A 26,244-nucleotide genomic window follows, 5' to 3' on the forward strand; every position below is an offset into this window, starting at 1 on the left:
TCTTGTCGATAAATCGCAACCCGCGATATTTGATAGGCCGCCGAGATTGTTCTCCGATACACTTGTCTCTTATTCTCCGGATCGAGTTCGAGTCTCGAAAGGATCGATCGGCATGTTCTACGTGTCAATAAAATTTTTTTTTTTTTTTTATATTTAAAAAGCATATTCGGGAAAACAGAAAGATTGAAAATCGAAGATACGCTACGTGAAAGTAACTTGAAAAGTAGCGCTTTCTTCTAAAACTAGATAAAAAATCTACTGCGGAAATATTTCTAGATACAAAGTCTAGAAGATAGCATTGGTACCGGAATTGGCGCGGTATTGTTGAGCGAGCTATGCCTTTTTCTCTCTTTTACCCTCTCTTGCCTCTTTGCTCTCTGCCTTTCTCTCCTTTCTTTCTCTCTCTCTCTCTCTCTCTCTCTCTTTCTAATCTATATTTTTTCCTTTCCGTCCAACGCACAACAGCAGCACACACACACACACGCACACACACACACACACGTATGTATACATTTGAGCGACTCACTCACGAACGGTTCAACGAACGAGAGAACGTAGCGCTTGCGCGCGGCAAACGTCGTAATTGTCGCTGTGCGAAACTAAAAAGACAGCGATGCTATAAATTTCTCTTTCAAAATTTTAGTGAAAATTTTTCCTCAAGAATACAACAACGATTTATTTTATTTGCATACAAATAGAAAATTTAATTAATTTTTTTTTTTTATCAATAGCAAGTATCGCATTCAAGAGATTATTGATTTTGCGTTCGCGCGGGTATTGATCCGCTGTTAACGCAAAGTTTCTTCAATGCGAAATGCGCGCACAACTGCACAAATTTGAATTTAATTCACTGTTATATAATTTTCGATAACACGCGATGATAAAAATTTTGATTGAAATTGTAAGGCGATGAAAACTCAAGTCGTCGCAGCCGTGAAATTCGGTAAATGAACGGTGGTTTTTTGTTTTCCTAAGAATTTTTGCGGAAGATATTTTCAGCGTTCATAAAAATAACGATCTACAACCGTAAGCGAAAAATTTACGGAATGATTAAAACAGCACAATTTTAGAGAGAACGCGCGCGCGGATAAATAGCGCGGAAGATATATCGCAGGATTATTGATCGGTGTTCACGCGAGTATTGATCCGTCGCTGATGCGAAGTCACATAGCGCGCTGTGTGTGAGTTTAGGGACTAAATATTACCCCGTCTGGATTTTGAGTTTAATTACCGGATGTAAAAAAAATGCGTCGTCCTGTGTTTTTTCATTTAATTAATGCAAACTCGCACAGATTTAAAATGAAAGCAACGAGAAATCGCAAAACTTGAGCAACTGTTTTAAAACAAACCTCGAATAAAATAATATATTCTCTTTCGTTTGGGTGTAACATCGTGGTAACACGATATTGATTATTTCATACTTCCGCAAGCGAATGTGATCCATCCGATCGAGAGACTCAAAACCAGATATTCCATCTAATTGAATTGACAGAACGAACACACAGCGTACAGTCGATAGATTAGTCGATAGTCGCGCGATTCAGTGCTCTGCCTCTGTTTATCTACCTCGCGCCATCTTGGGGCGCTGTCGTGTGTTCCGATATTAATTGCTTTCTATTTAAAGACAATCCAAGCGGACGATTGAACCGGGCGTGGATCGCGAGCGATCTCTGCAACTCTTTTCTCTTTTAGCGCGTTGCGTCATCAATTTACAGTCGCGTAGAATCTTGCGTGACGCTATCTCCTGATTCTTCTTATCTTCTCCGTTTATTCTCTCTCTCTCTCTCTCTCTGTAAACTAAGATGTTGTCATCTCCCCTTCTATAAATTGCTTGCCACGACACATTGTCTCATATCACGCGTCATTCAGCAAGAATAGTGCGTAACGTGATTCAGATAATAATTTAATGTATATTAATGTGTCGTATCTTGATTGACGACAATATGCCGGAGTGATAATTTTTAAAATGTGTTTATATATAAATTTCATATATAATCAAATATTCTTAACATGTATATATATATATTTATTTTTGTTTTATATATAATAAAATAATTTTATAATATAATATATTCTATGTAATAAAATACTTTGTATATAATTTTTGTTTATTATATTTTTTATAATAAATAAAGAATATTTTAAATATATAATTTTTTTGGATGTGAATAATAGTAATGTAACAAATTTAATTTTTTCAGGTTAAGAATATCAACGACAGAAATTTCACTCGGAACAAGTCGGAGGATTTTATTATGTATTTTTATATCTTGTTTAAAGCACGGCACGCTTGTGCAAATGTCTTTCTTAAAAATTATTTACTCCGTGATTATGTTGTTCATCGTGTTCAATCATCTAATGATATACTAACGTGTTTACGTCACTTTGTGTTCCCAGAATCGTTCACAGGCAGAGAAAGAAGGAAAGGAAGAAGGAAGGGACGGCTCTTTCGGACGGAGGGATGCTAAAGACGGAGGGAGGGTGGCGGTACATTCCGTAGCTTCCAGAGAGGCCATTGGGAGCGAAGGTGGCTCCGTATTATGTCCCGTTCTCTCGCTCTTATTATGCCGGAGCCGACCCACACCGTCTCGTTTCTGTTTGTACGTATGCATGTGTGTGTGTGTGTGTGCCCGCGTACGTGTTTCTACATGTGTGTTGAGGCCCACATATCGCCGGCTGCTCGCTACTCTCCTTCGTCGGGCTCACATTGGCTGGCACGCGGCACACATGTCTCGGCGACGTGTTCCACTATTCTATACAGGGTGTTCCCGCTGAAAAATCTGAATCGTGAATTGTCCGTGCGTCTTTCTTTCTCTCTCTCTCGTAAGATTTGACAAAAACAAAAACAAAACAATTACAGCAACGCACCGCGATGGTAAATACCGGTTGTTAAACCGGTGCTTTTTTTTGTTTTTGATGAACTCTTGGTTACTGTCATTCGAAGAATCGGAACGTTTGTACAAATAATTCTCAATAGTTCGTTAAAACAAAACTAAAAGTGCGCGAGACATAAGACTCCCGTGCGAAATAGGATTGTTTTTTAGATACAGGAAATTGAGATTCTCCGGAGAAAAATCCAAACGCAAGCGGAACGCATCGGAACGGATAACGCATTAAGGAAACGAGTGCGCGAAGAAGATGAGGAGCGAAACATAATTAAACGGGTGCGAGAAGAGTGAAGGGGGAATGGAAGAGAAAGCTCGGGGAGCTTTCCCAATACGTAGAAAGCGCCGGTGAAGTAATATCGCACCGTCTGCCAGTGTCGTAAAATCGCTTTGATCTTGGCTCTCTCTCGCGCCTTCGTTCACCCGAAGCGTTTTTATCTTCTTCCCCTACATGTACGCGAACCACCCCTTCTCTATCTTCGTTCTTTTTTCTCAGCTTTGCTGAAAACTAACGGAGCCTGAACGCTCTCCTCTCTTTCCCACGAAAATCCGTATCAGGCTCCGATCAAACTGTCGCCTTCGTACATTCTCCACCCTCTCTCCACGTCTCTCTCTCTCTCTCTCTCTCACCCGCTCTCTGTACCTCGTGATTCCGCTCTCGTTCTCTCGGTGAAAGGGGTAAGCGTTACGAGGTGGTCCTTAATATCGGCGCTGCACGTGGCCGATGTTTTCTAAGCAGCTGCACGACGGTGTGTACGAAGCGCGAAAACAAGCGCTCACATCCTCGCGAAATAGAGATTAAGCTCTCGCTAAAATTACATGAATTTGCAAATTTCATCCCGGAACTTTTTCAGGTCAATTCTAAAACGCACGTTTTATTAAAAAGTTTTTAGTTTCTCCTTTCCAGAATACTGAAAGATGATTAACAATCAGATCTGTGACCGAAGCGGTTGTCGAAATCTTATTATCTTAATTACGAATTAAATAATAATTGATTGGGAGACGGGAGACTCCTTATCGAAACCGCGCAACTTGGTTACAACTTATATGCACTTTCGCATTAGCGGCGCAAAATTATACGCGGAATTTCATGTAACAAACGAGAGGATTTCTATACCTGGAATACGCTACATTCGTCCTTCGCAACTCGAACCGCGTAAATTTACTCAGCTTAAGAATAGCTCGCGAGTTTCTGAAGCTCGAGCGACACTGTTAATGTGTTAATTGTTTCGTCATTAATAAAAGTTTCTTTTATATTTAATGATTAATTTATATTTGCTCCGACAACCTACAACATACTACCTTATGTTGTAGGTTGTCGAAAGATATTTAAACAATTTTTTGAGATGACGTATAGTGAAGCCGCAGAAATCCCACACCGACGGAACAATGTGTGTGTGTGTGTGTGCCACTATCCACAAAATAACAAAAGATCTATCAAAATAGCGCATATTTAGTTTGATTGTATCGTCACAAAGAGATTTAAACTAAAGCTTCCGATTAAAAAACCCCAAAAAGAGTTAAAACTTTTCCGACAATCTAATATTTACTTAATAAGTAAAATAATACAACACATTGTTTGTACATATCTAGAGCACAAAAACAATCGAATGTATATACATATGTCTAACTTTACGGTATTTAAAATCATCGGTAATGATATTCACGCAGATTTTCAAGCCCGCGTTCTCCACACTTAAGCACGTGTTTAAGGGCGTTAAACAAATCTCTCTCCACCTAGCAAAAATTCTGATTGCATAATAAACACTCTTCCAGTCGGAAATTCTGCTCGTGGGAAGAAAATAAATCAGAAATTCCGTAGGTAAGGGTGGCGAGAAATCTGCTCTTTCCCTCCCCGTCTAACAAGAAAGCAACACGATGCGACGATGTCGAGGGTCGCAGGAAGGAGTGAAGGAAGGGTTGGCGGGCGGACGGAGGGAGGGAGGGATGACGAGAGAGGAAAAAAGAAAAGAGAGAGATCGCGAGAGATATTTTGCGGAAGTGCGAAGGAGACGGACATACACGGACGAGAAGCGCCGCGGGGGTGTATATTGAGGCTTGTAAATGGGGATGGGCGGCCCTCGGGGGTGGTTCCGCCTACCTCCGGCCGAATCGATCCCACCGCAGTGCAGCGCTATAGCAGCCCACGTGCATATATACATACCGTGGACTCGCTGCCTCCCGCAATACTATAGCGTTTCAGTGCCGTAACAATTGCCACGACAACGCATCGCTAACCGCGTCAAGAGGTCATTCCGTGAGAAAATAACTCGGCAACTTTCACAATTGGTTGACCGAGAAGTTGAGGATTCCACAGATCAGATTTTCAAGTTCTGCGTTTTTTCCAAATTTTCGAGATAAAATCTAAAGATTTTGGACTTTTTATACGTGCGGATATTTTTCATAAATATTCTATTCGAATCCAAATGTCGAGAATGATATCTTTGTGCTCAGAATTGTGAAACGTTTTTTTCTAAAACTCTTCGAATTCGAGGGATTCTGAAATATCTGAAATCTCGAAACTCGGCCGGTTGTTGTAAACCTCGATTGACACGCGCGGTTGTAGATCCAAATGACACGGTATCCTCGTGCGCTGATTGCATGTCCAATACGAGGACTACCGGCGCGCTCATTCAATTCGCGGTCCACAGCTGCGGGTGCGGAATGCGCACCGGAGAACGGTCGACGTTACACAGGGCTGACGGGATGGGAGAAACAGAGAGATGGGGAAGCGTATAGCGAGGGGAGGTGCAGGAAGAAGGTGTAGGAAGATAACGGGCAAAGAGGTATTATTACGTGTGTCACGGTACACAATCGACTCACACATTCACCCGAGAGTACAACGTACCCTTGTGGATTCGCTCGTTCTCTCTCTCTCTCTCTCTCACTCTCTCCGGGACCTCTGGGTGGCCAGGATTTCAGGTCGTTTAAATTCGCGCATCTAGATTTGTCGAATCTAGGTCTTGGTTGATTCTTGGAGGATTTTGACTTCGCGCGTGTTCGTAGTTTCTTTAAGATATTCCTTCTCGAAATCTTCGCCAATTTCCGACATTTATGGTGGATGTTGTAAATTTGTTATTATTCTTCAAATTGATTAACTTACAAATGTTTCGAAACAAAAACACACATTTGAGCAAAATTTTTTGGAAATTATTCTTTTTTTAAGTTTTGAAATTAGAGCGCTAAAGAATTAAAAAGTTTTTTGAAATTTGAAGAATTTACAGGTCCGAGCGTATTAGAATTTCAAATCTGCTCGAGAAGAGAAGCTATGAAACTTCGGAAAATTAAATTTCCTACGAATGTTAAAACTTCTAATTTGTTGAAATTAGGGTAGGTTACAGAATTGTGGACAGATGTTTGAATATTTTAAAAAGTTTGTATTTTAAATTCGAGGTCTCTCTCTCTCTCTCTCTCGGATATTTTTTGAAATTCGATCAAAAAAGAATGATGTCGATCATCACAATTCTTTATAGCGATCGTACGACATGACATTGTTAAATCCTGCGTACATTTTTGAAAGCAAAACGACACAGGATATTTTAAAAATATTTTATGACTTTATTTTCGGAATTTAAACCTCCTCGGATATGTCTTTTATCTTTCGAAGCAAGAAGTAGTTACGAGCAGTCATGACTTTTAGCGAACGGCTAAGAAGAAAAGGAAAGCGGCGAGAGATCATAGCGAAGCAAAGGCAGTGCAAGAGACGAACTCCTGGTTAACGGGACCGTAATAGCGAGGTCAGACAAATCTTCTCGCTCTTCCTCGGTCACTGCCGTTTCTCGTCTTCCTTACATCGCGATAATGTCTGAGTTTTATAAGACAGTCTCTTCTCCAAATGTAAAATAAATTTTCAGACCAATTGTCTTACAACTGCGAAAAAGTAATTAGATATTACGTTTGTGTTATATATATCACTGACTCAAAAAAACATTTAGACCATTCATTAGACATGTAATGCTTTGCGATGACGTCAACGCGCGACGCCGCGCGTCGCGACGACGAAGTGACGCGGGGCTGAAAATTCCGCGGCGATTCGTCATACCACCTCTGCACATATATGTACCTTGCACACGCGAATGTGATACACCTGCACATTGCGTGGATGGACGGCCGTCATCACGGCCGTTCCTACCGTGACGTCACACTCACGTTGTGACATTACGCGATTAAAAGCGTTTTTTTTTTTTTTAAGATTTTTTCTTTGACTGTCAAAGAACTTTTGGTGTTGTCTTCAAAATAAAATATTCAATTATATATATTTTTTTATAGAAAAGTTTTGAGAAAATTAGAGAGATTTCTTCAATTCTTATTTTCTTCTTTTTTAATCGTTCTTTTTTTTGGAACTTCGCACATCATCTTTTTTATCCTCCATAATTTTTTTCAATATTGCGTTACGTTCAAAAGCGCGGCACACGAAATGTCTATTTATTCATGACGTACAAGCCTTCCAAGGAGAACGAGGGCTGACCCACATTTCTCGTCAGCCGAGCGACCTCTGTAGGCGGAGATATAAGCGGACACGCCGGCCGTATTATCCTTCGGTTTATGAGGATTTGAAATTCTCAATGAAAAATATATTCCTCTTTTTCGCGCGTAATATCGAGAGCTTAAGAAAAAATATTAATCTTCGTTGTCAAGCCGTCGAATGTAAAAGGTGTAAAAGTTAAAATATAAGGGCTTCGTCCATCGCGACATTCAATTTTTCTTCTTTTCAAGCAAATATTTCTATATATTTATTATTTTCTCAATAGAAAAAAAAATTCGATCAATTTCTGCATCTCACAGAGATTTGTCGTCTATTTTTGATCGCGAAGTGATCGTAGTTGCACGCGGTGGTCAGTGCTTTTTCTCTTGAAATGTGAAAGTGCGCAGTGCAGGACGACCGGTAAGGTAGAACGCAAGTAGAACGAACGAACGAACAAACAAACTCGCGTGGCAGTTGCAAAATCATCCTGAGACCTCGGCTCGGCCATAGCTCGACCGACTACGCCGCGTGTTGCGAAAGTTTCACAACACGGCCATTGTTAGATGGAACGATGTCGAAACCGCATCAATTTTAGAGACAACGAGGCCAGAGCGCAGAAGGAGCGTGTTGTGCGAATCTTCAAAAAACCCCGCAGAAAAACCGATGCAAAACAACGCTCTCGCGAGTTTGTGTGTCCCTGTAAGACATCTCGTTTATACAGCTATGAAACTGCTGCGCTTTCATTTCTCTTCATTTTATTATGTAAAAAACAAAACTAAAAATATTCTATAAATACACATGCTTGATGAGAGAATTTCTATTTTTAATTTTTTTCTCTCACAAAGCAGAGAAAATGAGACTGTCAACAGCTAGCCTTCGATTTTTCTCTCTCTCATTTAATTATCTGTAATAAATCGATAATAATATATAACGGTGTACACAAACACACTTGGAGAATAACGAGAACAGCGAGTGGAGGAAAGAGAAGGGAAGAATGGAGAGTTGACGTAGGGGGGTATGAGTTGAGAGCGTGCACGAGGCGCGTCCCGGTGCCGCGCGTCAATAGCATGTCCCAGAGGCGGACGTTACCACGTGTGAAGCCGCTGGGGTGACTCGAGAAAAGGGGGATGAGACTCGATTTCTCGTGTAACTGACCATTCCTAATTCCAAGTTCTCTCGAGGATATCGCGATGTACCAAAAAAGTGTCGCGACCAGCGCGTTGTTTACGCAGGGAAAAAAGTAGAAGACTCGAACAACGCGATGGTACACCAACATATAAAAAACGAACTGTATTTCTTCTTTCATATTCGTTGCTAATTAATTCGTTGCTAAGTAAAATAACTATTAATTAACTAATCTAATTAAAAGTAATTTAAATTAAGAATTCATTTTAAATTTATTTTTAATTAATTTTCTTATATAAAAAAAGTTGAGAAAAAATAAAACATCTACGTCATTATAATATTTAATTTTTTAAATATTTAATATTTAATATATTATTCTTTATGTCTTTATACGAAAACTTTGCTTATTGGATATTTCAAAATGATTGTTAGATGTCGAACGGAAAACAAGGGTTTCTCCGCACCTTTTGTGGGAAAACTGACGATCCGCCGTCCGTAATGTGTCGTAACCGCGGCAAGGTTGACCCACGACCGCGAGGTCAGCAGTGTTGGTCAACGACATGCATATGTACGTTTACATGTCCCCGCGAGACCGCCGAAATAAATGCCTATAAACAAACATTCACCCCTGCACCGTTCTCTCTTTCCTCGCTGGTGACACTCACGAAACTTTCATTCAAGAGTTGTGCGCAGATCCTAGAAAGTGTGAATCAAGATTTCTGTTCTATTGATTGCAATTAATAGTAAAACGAAGAAAGAAGTTTTTTTTTACATCTGTCAGTTTGGTATTAGCACATTTTATTAAAATATTTGCTAATCAAATATTGAAATTCTCGGATAAAAATACTATTTTAAAATTTTTTGCAAGTGTTAAATTAATCAAATAAATCAAATATAAAATAGTAGAGAGAAAAAGATACGATAGTGTCTCGTGCCAATTACTTATGCGTTTATTTATGACAATAGCGAGTAGGATTTTTGGCAAAAAAACAAAGTAAAAGTGAAGGATCCTTAATGTGTGTGATTTACAAAGGACATACCATTAGGAGCTTTCGAGGATTTACGAGATCATCTTGGCAACTTTCGGAAAAATGAGAAAGAAGGAAACACCAAAGAAAGGAAGAAAGCAAGGAGGGGATAGTATTGTGACTCTCGAGTTCGCCTCAAATATTTACGCTATGCCCGCAACAATGGGAACAATATCGGTTGCCTGGCAACCGCTCTGTTCATGACCAGTTCTACCCCCTTCAGCGAATATCCCTTCTCGCTTCTCTTTTCCCACCTCTCTCGTTGCTTTCTCCCTTTCTTCCTTGCAACTAACTCGGTCTGTCCTCTTTCAATTCTGCACGTTTCTCGTTCTATCTCTTTTTTTCTCTCTATCTCGCTTGGTTCAATCTTCCTCAGCCTTACGCCTCATTGGTCGTGTGACAGAGATGAGATGTGATTGACAGTCCTTTGGACAAAAATGAGAAGAGTCGAAAAAGGAGATGCAAACAGAAAGAAGCAAGGATAGATAAACCATATAAAGAAAGAAAAACAGAACTTTTCTCTCTGTCTGTCTCTCTCTCTCTCTCTCTCTCTCTCTCTCTCTCTCTCTCTCTTTCTAATTATCGAAAAACTGAGAGAAAACGCACATATCTTTTAATATAATTATCTTACTGCTTAATGTAGATTTTAATAAAATGTATTTTAACAGAGTTCTAAAATTTGACAAATTAAATACTTCTAAAAAAAAACATAACATTCACGTACCACTTGAGATTTAAAAAGTGTGTAATAATAACAAGCAAATTATGTAATTAAGTTTTTTGTTACTTGAGATGATAATAATGAGTATCTCTCAATAAAACGTGATATAAATTACTGTGCACATTTATGCTGTCGTGGAAAATTACTTTCACGACTAAAGTTAATTGCCATATGATTTCTATTATCTTTTTTATTTGATTTTTTTAAATATAAAAATTGATGTAGAAATTTTAAAGCTGTTGCAAGAAAAGTGGAATTTATTCTTTGCAGAAACGCAACCGCAGAGATGATTTAACTAGAAGAGATAGAAAAACACAAAGGAAAATAAAAACAAATCATCATAAAGATAAGGACAACACAGTTGTTCTCGGTGTATTACTGATACACCCCAAATCTGAATATTCAAATTCGGAAAGGATAAAGAGAATGAGAAAAGCCTAACGAGAGAGAGAAAAAAAGAGAGAACAGGAAATCAAAGGGTCGAGGGTTGCCACTAGAACGAGCAAGAAGAATGATCGGTATTCGCGTGTATTATACGTACTGGTGTGTGTAAAATATATGTGTATGTATGTGCCCGAGTGCATTAGGGAATGAGAGGAGGACAGGGGAGGCGATAGAGAGAACAGAAGAGAGAGAGAGAGAGAGAGAGAGAGAGAAAGAGAGAGAGAGAGAGAGAGAGAGAGAGAGACGCAGCAATAACGGGGCGGGTGAGTAGGAGGAGAACGCAGGGCGTAGAACAAGAGGGGAAGGATCAATGCCGGTTGCCAGGACAACCACGGCACCTGATCTTCCTTCCATCCATCCTGGAGCGAGGTGCTTCTCGCTCAGTCCCCGCGCGTGCTTCACGACAAGGGGTTCGGGAAGGGGAGAGGAAGGGGGACAAAACTACAACAGGGGGGTTGTGAACACCGCGAACAGAGAATCGTAACAGTTCGCGATTTTAGGGATAATTTGTTAGTTTTAGATGCAACGTGATATTGTAAGAAGAATTTGCAAATCTGGGTTCTCGAATTGTTGTGCGTCGTATTTAGTTTTTTAACTATTATTTTAACTTTGAACTAATCGATTGTGGCAGATTAATCAATAAATTAATACACAGAATCTCAGAGATTTTGACACTATAAATTTTCAATAAAAATAAATTAATTGACAAAAGTGCTTTTTTAATATTTAAAATATGTGATTTATTAGCATCCGCGTTTTAATCGACCATGGCGTTTTGAAATTTCCCGCCGCGTTGTAGCTTTACCTTCTATTACACAGATGTCACACATTACGTGTGAAAGTAAGGATTACAAATTCCAATCTTCTTAATAGTAATTTAGTACAAAGTTAATATGCTCAAGTGATAGAAATTAAAAAACAAGCAGTAAAAACATTATAGCACAAATAAAAAGTTAATTAAAATTTAATTTAAACTTTTAATGATAAAAATCAAATAAAGTCCGAAGACTATTTGATCTTGTACATATGCGCATACAATTGTTGAGAAGCATTTTTTTAGTTAACAGGCTTTCAACACTTGTCGCGATAAAACAAGCTTCAAACTAAACACAAAACTAAATGAAAGCCAAAACCTAGAACTAACTTTGCAATCGCAATTTCGAGAAATGTCAAGCAAAATGCGGAACGAGTCTCCGAGCGGACGGAATATTTCCTCTCTGAAATTCGGCGCTTTCCCGATCGATTTTTGCTCGGGGAACGATCAATATACCGGGTGGCGCAGCAGAAGGGGACGCAATATGAGCGGGAGTGGCAAAAGTATTCACTGTTTCGTGGAGAGACACACGAAGCGCGCGTTTCTGCGCATTGGTCGGCCGGCACGGCGCGAGTTTTGGCGAGTCGATGCACCATTGTGCGTTGCCTTGGTGGCTGCGTTTGCTTTGTTTTCGTTTCTCTCTTTCTCTCTCTCTCTCTCTCTCTCTTTCTCTCTCTCTCTCGTTCATCGTCTTTTTCTATGTTTTCGTTATATGCTGCTCGTTTCACACAATAAAGTATTTTACTAAATATTTCCGCACCTATGGACTCGTCAATTGCGAACACGCTTGCTCGAAATAATTTTGCGGAGACTACGACCGAATTATATCTGCAATGCGTCGCGTCTCGATGTAAATAACCGCAGAATTTCGACAAAGTGCTAAGAACTTATGAAGATTGATAAAAAAGAAGGAAAAAATCTCTGAACTCTTTATATACAATAAAAGAATATCTACCGCGTGTTGTATACTATATAATACAATAAATATGTTTTTTAATTTACAATCCGAATAAAAATATAATTCAAATCTAAACTGATAAATAGTTGCATATTTAATATAAGTTGCTGTGTAGTCATTATTTTTTTATTATAGCAATATTATTTCTTATTAATATCTTTTTGAATTTTTTATTATTCAATGATAAAAGTTTCTTGATATGAAACATTTTCACACACACACAGAACTCTTATTTGTATCACATATTTTTTAAACAGTCGAATATATAGATAACGGAACTATGTAAAAAGAGCATACACCCGTATTTTAACGAAATTGTTATATTATTAGCCGTGACCGGATAAGAAATTATCTTTAGTCCCCTTTTGCTTTGCTCTCTCTTCTTTCCTCCTCCTTTGCCTCCCTATCTCTTTCTCTCTCTCTCTCCTCTCTTCTCTCTTGATCAGGAAAGTGATCTGCACAATAACGAGATAACGTAGCGACCAGTTGACCAGCAGCAACAGCAGCTTCTTCGGTGAACCAGTTTCACCTCCCACGCTGGACAGTCGACATCGTTCTGACATTTTTTTTTTTCTATTCGTTCTCTATGCTTACGTTTTACAACTCCGGATACACAACGTTGATGAGAAATGATTCGTATGATCGCGAATTCAGCGTCGACATCATAACGTATTCAGATGTAATGTGTGTGTGCAACACACAGGCGGCTCTATTTTTTTTGTAATGCACGTTCTGCGGTAGATTTTGAAATCAAGGAAAATATCAAGTTAAAAATCTCTTAGAGGAGAGAGAGAAAGAGAGAGTGTGTTATCAAGTTATTATTAAAAGAGAAAATATAAACGTTGACACAATCGATTCTTCAATTGATTTTCACTAATCTTCAGTGAAATTTTGGTTCATAATATACAAATTTTTACTGAAACAGAATTTTACTATTTTAATTTATTTTTTTTTCTGTCAAGCGCAAAAATTTTTTGGAATCCAACAATCGCGCATGTTTAAACAATAATGACTTGCGCAAGCTCGAAATATCGATAACAAAGCAAGTCCACGTTCGCCGCGCATCAATTCCGCTGATAAGCTGACGACTAATCGTTGTGTTGTTCGTGCGCACTGAGTCGCAATTGAATTCGGAAACTTCGCGACGTCCAATTCGCGTCGCTTCGCACAAACGCGATTGTGCAGATAACGCGTTCTTTATTCACGTCTTCCTACAATTCACTGATGACCTTCGATCCTTCGTCGATAATTTTATTAGACGACGCGCCTTGACCCTCATTAACAATTTCACTTGCTTATTATGCGCCTGGGATAACCCTCGATTACAATTTAACAACGCGGGATAATTCTCGTCGCGGAAAAACACGTCGAGTCTGGCTAGTTTTTGTTTAAATTCATTTTGTTCGTAAATCGAGTACTCACTAGCCGCTCGATCAGCGGAATAAAATAATCGGTCATTCAATCCGTTATTTATCAAATCAAGAAATAACGTAACAAAAATAAATTAGTTTAATCGACATCAAAAATACGAAACATGTTTTAAAATTTCGTGGAAACGTTTGTGCACGTGTGATTTAATATTATATTATCTAAAAAAATAAAATAAAATAAAAAATATAAAAAACAATACGCAGATACAATTTCTCATTTGTAAATAATACAACAGACTGAATTTGCCGCACATTGGACGAGTTTACAATCTAATTCCTGACTGATATTCAACAAAATATATACTTGGTGCGTGGATGCATTATATATGTATACGTCACAAGAGCGTCACCTGCGAGATAAGCTCGTCGGAAGTGCGTCAGTGTCGTTATACTCCGATTGTAAGGTCGCACGCTGCACGATAAACCGAGAAATATTTCAGGTAATCCTTTGGATCATAATTTCGTATTCCGATGGAATTTTTACACCATCGTTTCGAGATATTCACGTAAGTTGATCTTTTTGCACAGATCGTTTCCTTTTTAAATATTTTAAATAATTATTATACGCCGCATTCTTAGAATCAAATCTGATTATCTCATACACTTTCATTTTAAATATATGTCAAAAATTATACATAAGAAACGGCATTAAAAAAACACACAATTAATTCGAAAAAAGACTTGATTTTTTATCGAAAAAATTTTTCTCATTTCTCCGAAGACTAATTTGCGGGATTCGTTCGCGTAACATCCAGTAAACTCGACAATCAAGTGATATCGTAATATCGATCTTTCCGATACCGATGCGACATTATATATATATGTGTATATATATATAGATATATATATATATACATATATGTATATATATATATATATATGTATGAGCTACGAAGCGCTCGATAATCCACTCCCATTACAAATGCATTCACGGATTTGCGATTCCAAGATGCATGCATGCGCGTGTTAATATGCGTCTGCATTTTTTGTTTCACGCGGTGTTATTTTATCGAAGTTGTTCTGTCGCTGTAGTTACTTATAAATTCGATATTGCACTTCGCAGACTGTTAACACTTTTTAGAAAGAAAATGTGCTTCAGCTTTTTACAAAGCATTACGTTACAAAGATACATTTACATTGACCGAATAAATTTTTAACGCCTAGAAAACAAACTAGCTCTTGCGTTATTAGAATAAGTTTTAATACTGCGAATATCGTTTGATGTTTGCGAATAATCCAAAATCTGACGAGCACGTTTATTATTTACAATCTCGCGATAAGTACGTATGTTTCTTGACTATTCATTAGCACAAAGTTTATCTTGCATCTGACAAATATGACTTACCTATCCGCAAGCATCAATAAGACGAATATGACACATTTGAACGCAAAATCCGTGACAGTTACATCAAAATACTGATACTTATGCAAAAATGTACTCTTTACAGGTGTTAATTTGTTGAGAAGTTGTATATTTCTGTAATTACAATGTTTATTACTCACAAGTACAATATATCGGAAAGAAATGTCATCAGAACTGAGAAGAGAGAATTATAATGACTTTCGTCTTCTGAAAAAAAAACATTTTGTACGCAGAACACACACATCGCTTTCTTTTAACACAAAAATTAATATGACCTGTATTACTATCAGTGAAAATTAACGCAATTAACAGAAATTTTCATGATCGTCGTATTTTTGTCTCACTTTGTTTTTTGGTGAATTAAAATATATAATATTCTTAACTATACATTTAATCGAATGTATATCGATCGATATTATATTTCAGACGGTTTTCAGAGCGCGTAGGCTGGACTTATTTTGTGGAAATGAAAGCAGCTGGTATCGCGCGGTCTGGGAGAACGAAAAAGAAGAGGAAAAAGTTTGTGGGTCTCACACATATAGTCGGTGGGACTCAGATATACACAACAGGCAGAAAACTACCAATAGCAACTTTGTCTCTCGTCCAATCGCGTGCGAAAGTCGAGACTACAGCTTCATACGTATCACTGTCAACGTTATTATTTGTAATATTTCGCGACAATTTGCTCATTGTTAATTTGAAAGCACCAATTATCGGATAAAATAATTTCAGTATTAAAATTATGGTAACACGTACTAATCAACATGTAAATAATCAAACTTGTGCGAATAGAATATAAATTTTCTGAATTCTCTTCATGTAAAAAAGAGACTTTCCAAAATCGATCATATATAAAATGTAAATACAAGAAGAGATATAAATCAAAGAGGAGACGAAAATAGAACTTTTAGTTCGTCACGCATGTAACCATTCTTTTCTCCTCTTTCCATTTTCCCTCAGACAGTTCACTTTCTAATTGACGTGTAATAGCACGGTATGTTTTACTTCGTATACCACCATTCAAGTTATCCAGCAAGAAGCTCCGCACCCTATTGTGCCTGGCTTGTGTTGATTGTGTTGAGTAAATACGCGAGTCTAAATACAAATCATTTAGATAATCGTCCTCCGGCTGATTTACACGTGATTGCTACAAGTTGACGAGACAAATCCGACTATCGAGTTAATTCTTAATGCAATAAAAATGATCAGTAACAAATCTCGTTTGTGACATTTGATATTTTGATGGCAGCGCAATTGTCCAAAATTCCGATTATTATTCGAGCGACTATTATTCATTCAAGGGACACAAATTTTCGCGCGAGCGCGATTAAAACTTGCATATTTCATCATTTCGATTCCGCTTTTTCGCGTAACGTTGAAAATATTGCGATCGGCTGCAGCTCGAATTATCGAGGTGGTTGACGTATTAGGCGGATATTTTATTGCACGTTTATTTATAGCAATTAGTTTAGACATGTTGTTAGCACACAAGTCTATCTTATATTTTTTCCCACCGCGATTCCAACTCTTCTTATATTATATGCTTGCGGCAGAATTAATGCAATATCGTTCATGTTTTTGTGGTTTTTTTTCTTATGTTGTCTATTTCTCCATATCTGTAGAAACTTCACCAGCTAAAAAAATAATCAGCTTTCAACGAAACACTCACCAGTTCGAGCTCGCAACATAAGGTTGCCATTGTATTGGCTCGCATTTGCTTTTACAATTTGTTGTTCAAACTCAGTTTGAACAAGTTTCTTTTCAATTGATTAAGAAGCTGTTTTCTATTTTTCTCTGCTCCAAAAATCTCGTTTGTCGTAAAAACTGTTTCTTATGTTAACGACAAGAGTAAGAAAACTTTCCTTGCAAAAACCTTCCTTTCGTCCTCCCCTTCAAAAATTGCTGATAAGGAAATCTCGCTCTTCTGTTTTTTAAAATAACTTACCGTTCTAATTAATACTCAAAAAGTATTTTTTTCTCTTTTACTCTCCACAATCCTTGCTTTGAAAACGTTAATAAAACAAATCTGTCTGAACAATGAAACACACAAAACGACGCGTGCGTGATAAAGTTGTACAGCACGATCGTTACTGCGTACATTCCGATTTTTTTTTTCAGATATATATAAAGGAAACTTTTTTTTTTCCTGGAATTCTTATCTCGTAGAACAGTCAGGGAACTTGTTACCAACCGAATACTCATCATGTATATATCTCGTCTATAACTTGCGACTTTAACTATGGAGTTTCCACGAGTTTGAGCAAACTGGCGCAGCCGGATGAAAAACATCTCTAGCCATTTTTATTTTGCAAGTAGCTGTCGTCTCTACATAAACGGTTAACGTAACATTTTCAACAACACCTGTCTGTCCATCTCTCTCTTCCTCCGTCTTTCTCTCTCACCTTGTTGAACTCGCTCCCGTCTTTTTGTCTCGCTCTCTCGCACTCGTCATCAGCAACGTACGTAATCATCGAAATTCATCCGACTCCGGTTGAAGCTCATTTTCTCGGGATTGGAAGAAACCAAAAAATATTTACACTCACTCACCGGTTTGCCGACGAGCGTCACATATCCGCGCCGCTAAAAATGTTGTTGCCTATCACCTTCCCTCTCGCTTGGTTGCACCAATGACCGTCGTTATGCTGGCGGTTATCTCCACTTCACTTGCGGTACTCTCGGTGTATTAATCTGAGCGCTTTTCGAACTCTTTCTCTTCTTCTGGAGTGATATCACAGTGGCGCTGCGGTGGCGGACAAAGCCATCTTGCAGAAGGCACACACGCACGAACAGCACGAGCGACTCGCTTCTCTCAACGTGACAATCAGATCCTATCCTATTGCCAGGACGGAAGGCGGCCGAATGAAAGGCCAAACATGATGGTAAAACATGCCAAGATGGCGCCACCGAGCGAGACTGCCGCCTCTTCCGCCATCGCTGTCCAAATCACTACGTTGTAACATTTCGCTGTTTCAAGAGTGATTGTCCCGCTCATCAGCGAGAAAGGGTCCGATGACCTTTTCGCAGACCTCTTTCGAACTGCGTTAACATTTACTGATAAAGTTCGTTCGAAAGGTTCCAAGCGATATTTTTGAAGCAAATGATATATGATGAAGGTCAAATGGCGGGAAAACCTTGAGAGACGAGCTTCGACCTACGGTTGGCAAGTGACGCCATGTTAAAGGCGGCAAAGTTTGAAGTTGCGTCACGGACGAGCTGCTGATTACTGGGGATAATCAGCGGGCGATTTATATTTTTCTCGAAAAGAAAATCGGTTGGATTCATCATTTTTGTAATTAAAATCACGAAAATGAAGAAGAACACATTACAAAGAGATCTTAAATGTAATTAGAATATTGTTTTTTTACTGCTACTTCTTATGAAGTTAGTTTCAAAAAACAATTTAAGCGGCCAAAGTAGCGTCTTCAGGAAAAAGGATGATGTTGATAGAATTCAATAATAGTTTTGAGGAACGTAAGGTAAAAGCTGTAAAAAAAAAAAAGATTAATTATTGAAGCTTAATTAAAGTTTTATTTTTAAAAATGATTTATCACATAAGATAACAAAACATTTGCGTTTATTAAAATAAAATAAAGCAAAATATGATGCAAGATTAAAAAAATATAATAAACAGAATTAATTAAAGTAATACAACAAAGGAAAACAGAATCAATTAAAATAACGCATTAAATAGAAACAAAATAAATTAAAACCATAACATATTTTTATAATAAATTTAATCTAGCACACTTGATTTGTTCGGATATCAAATACGCGCATATTCTTGAATAGATTTTATTCGAGACTGCTAACCAATAACTATCTACATTCTACAACAAGTATATCTGCCCTTTTCGAGACGCTGCTTCGTCCTTACATGTACTTTTGTCTTGGCAAAGACGTTATTGTATATAATAAAAGAAAATAAATGCAAAATTGTGCGATACTTCTTACAAATAGCACAATAAATAAAGTTTTCTTCTTTTCTCCAATCTCATACTTTTTTTATCTCTTTTTTTCTTTTTCTCACATCGCACTTTCTCATCACTCGTATCTCTCAAAGCGGATAAATCTTCGTTCTATTCTTTTTTTTGGCATTTTTAAGAATATATATAAATAAGTCGCGCGCGCAAAGTCGATGTCTCGTTTAAATTATTAAATTAGTAAATATATGTATTGTATATATACATATATACATATATATATATATATATATATACATATACATATACTGTATATGTGTATATGAATATTCAATATATCTTTATATATATGTCGTATATGACTGGAACTCCTCGACATGTATCACATACTAATATTGACTATCGTGTTTCAGGACAGGACTTCGAGAACTCTTCGTGTTCCGAAATCCTAGCGACGTTTTCGTTTCTCTGAATCCAATTTAATACATCGAGAATTCTGGCAAACTTTCGTATCTCTTTCTTCGACTGTCCGAACACATTACATTATCTTATGACAATATTTCATTGATGGCTTTAACAGTAACAATATTCTATTACTCGGAATTTTTTGTATCTGCAGCTATCAATAGTTAATTTTGCACGCTTGAGTTGTTTGTTAAAATAATTGAGTAATCATTGTATATTCGAACATTTACACAGAGACGCATCAAAATTCTTGTGAATTGAAACATGATTTCTTCCGAGAATCCGGAGAAACGGAAACGCACGCCGTCGTCTTATTGCTGCATTATTGACTTTAGGACCGTAAAAGTTAATCGCTTACTTACTAGTACTTTCGACATACTTTCGCGATGTTCTCGCCGAAATCTCATTTGGATTCCGAGAGACCAAACTTGAGATCAATCTCGTCTCTTAAATAAAGTTTAAATAACACATTTTATTTTTTTTCATATAAAGTACTCTTCTAAATAATCTAAATACTATTTTTATTGCATATCAATTACTTGGACTTGTTTTGTTCTCAATGTGTATCTCTCGTATTCCATGAAAAAAATAAAATAGCATGTTATTACACACCGCATGTGTATTTCTTTTCAATAATAAGAAAGACATTACTGTTAACATTTTTAAACCGAATTTGTCTCTAACTCGAAAAAAGTTAATCAGTTCTCTTCTCTTTATCATTAATACTTTTGATTATTTCAATATTTTTGTAACCAAAGACTGTTTTTCTCGCTTTTATTAAAAAAATCCCTCTATCTGAAATCCTTCTCTTTCTTCTGTTTTTCTTTCTCAAAGATTTCTTAATATTTTAAATCTTTGGTTTCATTATCTTTTTTATTAATTTCATTTTCCACTTCTTATTTCTGCGATTTGTTGTTTCTCACGCGCCTGGTTTATCATTTGTTGTACGGAATAAAAAGTAAAAAAAAGATCGATTTTTTTTCAATTTGGAAAAAATCGATTTTTTAATTCGATTCTCCGCTGGCGACCGTGCCATCAGTCGGAGGACCGGTCACGATTTGTGGGTCGCTTGCGGGAAGTCCTTGCATATCCGGCACACCTTGGAACAGCTTGCCGGGGAATCCTTGCAATAGATCATAAGAAACTGGCGTAGGCGGCAAAGCAGTAGTGTGAGCGTGTTGCGACTGCAGAACGGCTATCACTCTTCGCAATTCCTCCAAAGCGTTTCCTGCGAAAGAATGCAACTCATTTATCAACAACAATAGCTAAAATCATACATACACAGTAAAAAATAAAAAATCTTTGTTATTTTATTATAAATTTAAAAATTTTCAGTTGTATATGAGATTTAGATTGTAAAACATACACACAAGATAGGCTTATCACCTTGCATAAGAATGTAATTTTTTGCCAGAAGAAGGGTAGCTATCTTCGAGAGCTTCCTTACGGAGGGACTGTGAGCGTAAGGAATGACGGAACGAAGCTCATCCAGAGCGTCGTTCAAATCATGCATTCTCCTGCGTTCTCGCGCGTTAATGTTCAGTCTTACGCTTTTTCCTTGACGAGTTGTTTTCGATTTTGAAGGACAGTTCAGTCGGGAACCAGTAGGTCTAAACATTTACAACATACGTATATTGAACAAAATTATTATTTGCAAACGCTTACGAAACGTTGGCTATTACTCGTAGAAATATATTTTTTATTTTATTTAGTTTGCTTATTTTATTTTGTGTTTTAAGAGAATGCTGAAGCGACGATCGAACTCCGATTCAGCCGCCGCTCAGCCGCTACGTTGTCCAGTAAGTAGCGCCCTATCGAAGACAAGAATAGACAACATGTTACAGAGACAAAGATAGACAAATGTGTCTCTCCAGCAGTTTTCTGCTAAAACTGCACTAATATTATTGTCACATTTTTTCTTCTTACAAACTTCAAAATTTTTTTCTAAAACACTAAAAATATTCGTTTATGTCACTAAAATGAAAAGGTTTTGTCATAATTTGTACTGCCAATTTTGTATACAAAGTGAAAATGTCTACGTGATAACTATACTTTATAAATTTTTTTTTCGTTTTTCTTGTTGATCCAGACTATATTTTAGTATATTCTTTTTTATTCTAAAGAAGCATTTTTCACTCTGATCAATTGATGCAGAATAAGTTCTGCGAAAAAAATGTTGGTAAACCAGGACGGTTCAGCATCTTCTTAAAATATACATCAAATTATTGTATTAGTGTATATTAAAGTTATAAATTATTTTATTTTTGTTTTTTGTATTTAAGTTACGTGAGTTTTTATAATCACCTTTCTTCAGGTCGATTTTCGTCGGACAGTGCGCTTGATGAAGTATGAGGCTGTGGCTGTTGTTGAAAGTAGAAACCTCCGAGACCCACCGCGCCCAACGGAGTTCTTCGTCCTGGAGCACTCTGAGTGTGTTCCGACGAGTACACTGCTGGCGGGCCCGAGACACTTGGATGTGAAGCTCCCGGAGTCGAATACACAGATTCGAGCGCTGCTGCAGATTGAGGAGGCAGCGGATGCTGGAAGGAGTTTTTCTCAAAATCTTTTTTTCTTTGTTTCAATTTTTCTACATACAGTGTTAAGTATGTATAAATTGATGATATAATTTACACGTCTTACTTACGGCATTACGATGTTCCCAAGCCCAGGTAGGATGCGACGCGGTGCGTTGCCAAGATCCCTGTTGCAAATGCGCTTCCGGTAAACTCTCTCTGCGATCGTCATCCTCTGTTGAACTACTCTCGCCGTCATACGATCTCATTTTTGGCAAGAACACTTTCTCGATTTAAATCCGACGATCTTCGTGTTTTGAATTCCTATATTCGCAAATTGGTTTTCTTATATTTGTTGAAACTTTAAATTTTTTATTCTGTTAATATACAAGGTGCGTCATCAAAATCCGGACAGTTTAATTTGAATTTTCTGCTATATTTGATTTTAGCAGATGTTTGTTGACGCTCGGATAAGACGAAACGCGTGTGTAAGACATGCGTAACTTCAAAATGACCGAGTTAATGAGATCGAGTGCAGAATATAATCGAAAAGCAACAATTATTGAAGGTCTTCACGCTGGAAGATCGCCGACTAAAATAATTAAGTTCTTTGGGTATCCGAGATCGACTGTGTGCAACATCACACAAAAGTATGCGGCCTCAGAGAAGTGAAAAGAAAAATTTATTTAAAGGAGAAAACGGCAAGGATTCCGACAGTTGTTCAAAACGCTTAAGAGCTCATTTCAGAAGACCCAGAAATGTCGCTTAGGAAATTGGCCATCTTGGGGATAAGTGAGGCCACCATGCGTCGGATCGCTGAAGAGGACCTGATATCAATGATGCCAGACTCCGGCCTTTTGGTAGCATGGTAGCATGAAGGGGATACAGCTTCATATCGTGTACGTGTGCCGCACAAGCTGTGTGCGTATCTTCTCCATTCTACCAAAAAGCCGGAGTCTGGCATCACTGCCTGAGATACACCTCCTATGAGATCAAAGTACGACGGATGCTGTCTGAGGCTGCCAAGACCAAAAGAATCGCTGCAATTTGTTTATGTGGTCATTGACGAACGAAGCTGCAGGTCGCCTCAGATTTTTCTCTGATAAAAAGATTTTTATTATTGTCGATGCCAAGGAACCGGAGGAAAGACCGTTAGCTTGCTCACGAGCCTGAAGATATTCCCTTAGTAGCCAAGACGAAGTTCTCGTAGTTTCCAATGTTCACATCCTAAGCGTCGTCTCCAGTGAAGGTGACGTCATGCCGCCGCATTTCTTTAAAAAGGGAGAAACAATCACAAAGGAGGTTTACTTACGGATTCTGAGGAATGAAGCCGTGGATGGAAACCGTGGCTTCCGAGAGGCCGTACATCTTCCAGCAGGACAGCACACCGGCTCACACGAGCCATTTAGTACAAAACTGGTTTTCCGATAATGTAGACATGTTTTGGTCCAAGGAATTCTGGCCTCCCAATTAGTCTAGATTTAAATCCTCTGGACTATTACGTGTAGAGCGTAATTGAAAGGATTATTAACAAGTCCAAGCACCCCAACGTGGCATCCCTCCAGGCCGCTATGGAGGCAGCATTCGCGAATTTGGAGACCAGTTAAAAAAAAAGCGTGCTCGCGCTTCATGCGGAAAATCGGGGTAATGATCGAAGCAAAAGGGAGTTACATTGAATAACAGGATTCAAGAAGAATCTCTTAAATGACATTTTTTTTGTAAGTTTAAGGTTTTGACTAATAAACAATTCTTATAATAAACTGTTTTGTTTTATCCGGAATTTGCTGACACCTTATATTTGATGATTATACATCTTTATTCTTAAACTTTCTTTTATTTTTAATAAAATTCTGTGACTCACGTGAGTTTATTTATGTAAAACATCTTTTATTTAAAAAAATTTTTGTTTTAATTTTCAAATAACTTTCGATTTTCGTATTTAATACCGCTATTCTTAAGGAAAAACGTCATCGACCAGCTTAACTCAATCAATAGTAAGTGGAATACTTACCGACAATTTTTTTTTCTACCACCCTCTCCCTTCCCCCGCGTGTGTTCTTCGCGGGGTGTAGAATCCGGCGATCAACAAAGTTTTTTGCGCACCAACGCGCATTGACGAATCATTTCTTCTTCCGTTGTTCGTGTTTTTTCGACAAAAATTGTAATTTTTCAGAAGAATCTTGACCTTGCGAGAGTTGTCGAAGTGCCCTTGTTATTTGGACTCGAGAATCACTTGAAACCGATTCGGCGGATCATAGCCATTTTAATTCGGAAGAGCTGTCTATATTCGACAATCGACGTGACAAAAATTTCTTGAATTCTTCAAGGGAGTTTTTGTATGCAGCACCTCCGTCTTTGCAGAATGCGTTTGATTCTTTCAAAATTAATTTTCTTTTCTAATAATTAATAAATTTGTTCCTAATAAAATTAATCGCGAAAACGAAGTGTCAGAGTCACGCACGCGTCTCTTCGTCACTTTCGTTGTTTGCAAGGTCTTGCGCACAAGAGAAAGAACAACCCTCAAATATTAATTTGGCTGTTGCATGCCAGGGTGCGCAGCTAAGGGATGTTGCACTGGACCATCGGCTGGCGTACCCTGGCGGTTTCAACCGAAGATCTTTCTCGAGCGCATTTTGTTACCATCGGAAAAGGAAATTCATGCTCAAGAGAAGCAAGAGAAGTCGCTAGTTGCAAGATATATTTTCGTATTCAAATTATATTCATATGTCTGTTTGTGTGTATAGACTTATACTGCTGACATAACATTTGTTTACTTTTAATAATTATATTAAGTATGTTCTGATATTTGATGGTTTCGCGGTGTGTTGCATATCTGTAGTATCTCTGGCTGCTCTTGAAACCCTGATGAAGTGAAATGTTCACGAAACTGACTAACGTGGTTCAAACCCGAAAAACATCTTCGAATGTTAATTATTTATTGTTAGTATGTTATTGAATTTTATTTTACGACATGAGTATTTTACTGAGAAGTAAGTGCAAAATTTTTTTAACGGTAAAAATTTTAACAAAGCAAACTTCTTTTAACGGTAAAAAATTTTATTTCATTTAAAACTTGGGAGTGTTTGCACATATCCAATTTTATATATTTATATAGGTTTTTATAAGGTTTTCAGTAAAATTCGTTTCATTTTTTTATTCAAAATCTTATATATGTCTGTGCATTAACGTAATATAATTGATGTGTTTTATATATTATTTTATATATTGATATACTTTATATTAATTACTAGGTTTTTTATTAATTACTCTTTACTAGTATCTTTAATAATATTATTTATTAGTATATTTACTAATGTTTGTTGTTTATCTATTATACATTTATTTGTGTAACATATCACATGTTCTAAATACTAATTTGTAAATACTAATTTGTAAAAAAACATCTCCGTACTTATCTCATGTTTTCTTTCGATCTGGCATGTGTCGGGTTTGCATTTCGCCGTGTATATCCGTTGATGAATGCGATTAACGAACACGCGTTAACGCGCGGAAAAACACCGTGGGTGTTGTGGAGATGCCGAGACAATTCGGCGACAAGCGCATCATCCCCTACCGCGTGTGAATCACCCTCGACGTTATGTTTACGCCAGAACGCGAAAAAAATGGATTCGACGACTTTACTTTTGCGCTGATCGTGTATTGCGTTTGTGTGTTTATCGTAAATTCACCGCGACGCAATATTACGGAGCGTAGAGAAGCAAAACGCTCGCTGAAGGAACAACGGTACCGCAAATTCGATATCGCATAAATTAATCAAAGGGACGAAACGTATTGTTTACTACGCGTTTACTACACTATCTTATATTTTACACGTTATGGATATAATATGCGGCGTGAGTATTTAGAAAATAATTAACAGAATATTTTATGCGCAAAACCAAATTTCTCTCAAATCGTCCAAAATAAATTATACATTTGGAAAGTAAATTTGAAACACATTTCTCTCGACATGCATTTCAGGAAATAAACCAAAATCGTAGTTTCTGGAATCGTAGTTTCAATAAACTGAATTTGATAGGGATAAAACAGAACTAATAACAAATAAAATATTGTAATAATTTGGAATATAAGGTTAGATATATACAGAGGATT

General features: G+C 37.5%; 2 protein-coding genes across 6 annotated transcripts in view; both read right to left on the bottom strand.

The window, feature by feature from the left end:
* LOC109858659 overlaps positions 1-18,749 on the bottom strand; it is a 28,681-nt gene extending 9,932 nt beyond the window's left edge. Inside the window, exon 1 of one of the 3 annotated variants that reach the window (XM_020436145.1) lies at positions 17,781-18,749. Coding sequence is in view for 1 of the 3 variants with exons in the window: in XM_020436144.1 (XP_020291733.1) it covers positions 17,636-17,704 (69 nt within the window). In the remaining 2 variants the exon portion in view is untranslated. The other 2 variants (XM_020436144.1, XM_020436148.1) reach the window with 2 other exon arrangements.
* Positions 18,750-20,447: 1,698 nt separating this feature from the next.
* Positions 20,448-24,613, bottom strand: LOC109858663 (class E basic helix-loop-helix protein 22). Of its 3 annotated transcripts, none has more exons than XM_020436157.1 (6): positions 24,143-24,613; positions 23,444-23,606; positions 22,263-22,455; positions 21,923-22,158; positions 21,005-21,228; positions 20,448-20,846 (listed from the first exon to the last, which is right to left on the bottom strand). In XM_020436157.1, exons 3-6 carry the CDS (start codon positions 22,398-22,400, stop codon positions 20,623-20,625), a joined length of 822 nt encoding a protein of 273 aa, XP_020291746.1. In that variant the 5' UTR covers positions 22,401-22,455; positions 23,444-23,606; positions 24,143-24,613; the 3' UTR covers positions 20,448-20,622. The 3 variants fall into 3 exon arrangements, with proteins under 3 accessions (XP_020291746.1, XP_020291745.1, XP_020291744.1); XM_020436156.1 differs by having other exon boundaries at positions 23,444-23,700; XM_020436155.1 differs by lacking the exon at positions 23,444-23,606.
* Positions 24,614-26,244: the final 1,631 nt, after the last annotated feature.

Source organism: Pseudomyrmex gracilis, unplaced genomic scaffold (assembly GCF_002006095.1).
Source record: "Pseudomyrmex gracilis isolate BER0280 unplaced genomic scaffold, ASM200609v1 scaffold_217, whole genome shotgun sequence".
Lineage (NCBI taxonomy): Eukaryota > Metazoa > Arthropoda > Insecta > Hymenoptera > Formicidae > Pseudomyrmex > Pseudomyrmex gracilis.

What these genes read in the sequence shown, in the direction of transcription:
- LOC109858663 (XM_020436155.1), bottom strand. Translation starts at nt 22,400, where the DNA reads ATGAGATCGTATGACGGCGAGAGTAGTTCAACAGAGGATGACGATCGC. An exon ending in CTTGGGAACATCGTAATGCC is followed by an intron (nt 22,159 to 22,262) that starts GTAAGTAAGACG and finishes AACTCCTTCCAG; the next exon opens with CATCCGCTGCCTCCTCAATC. An exon ending in AAATTACATTCTTATGCAAG is followed by an intron (nt 20,847 to 21,004) that starts GTGATAAGCCTA and finishes ATTCTTTCGCAG; the next exon opens with GAAACGCTTTGGAGGAATTG.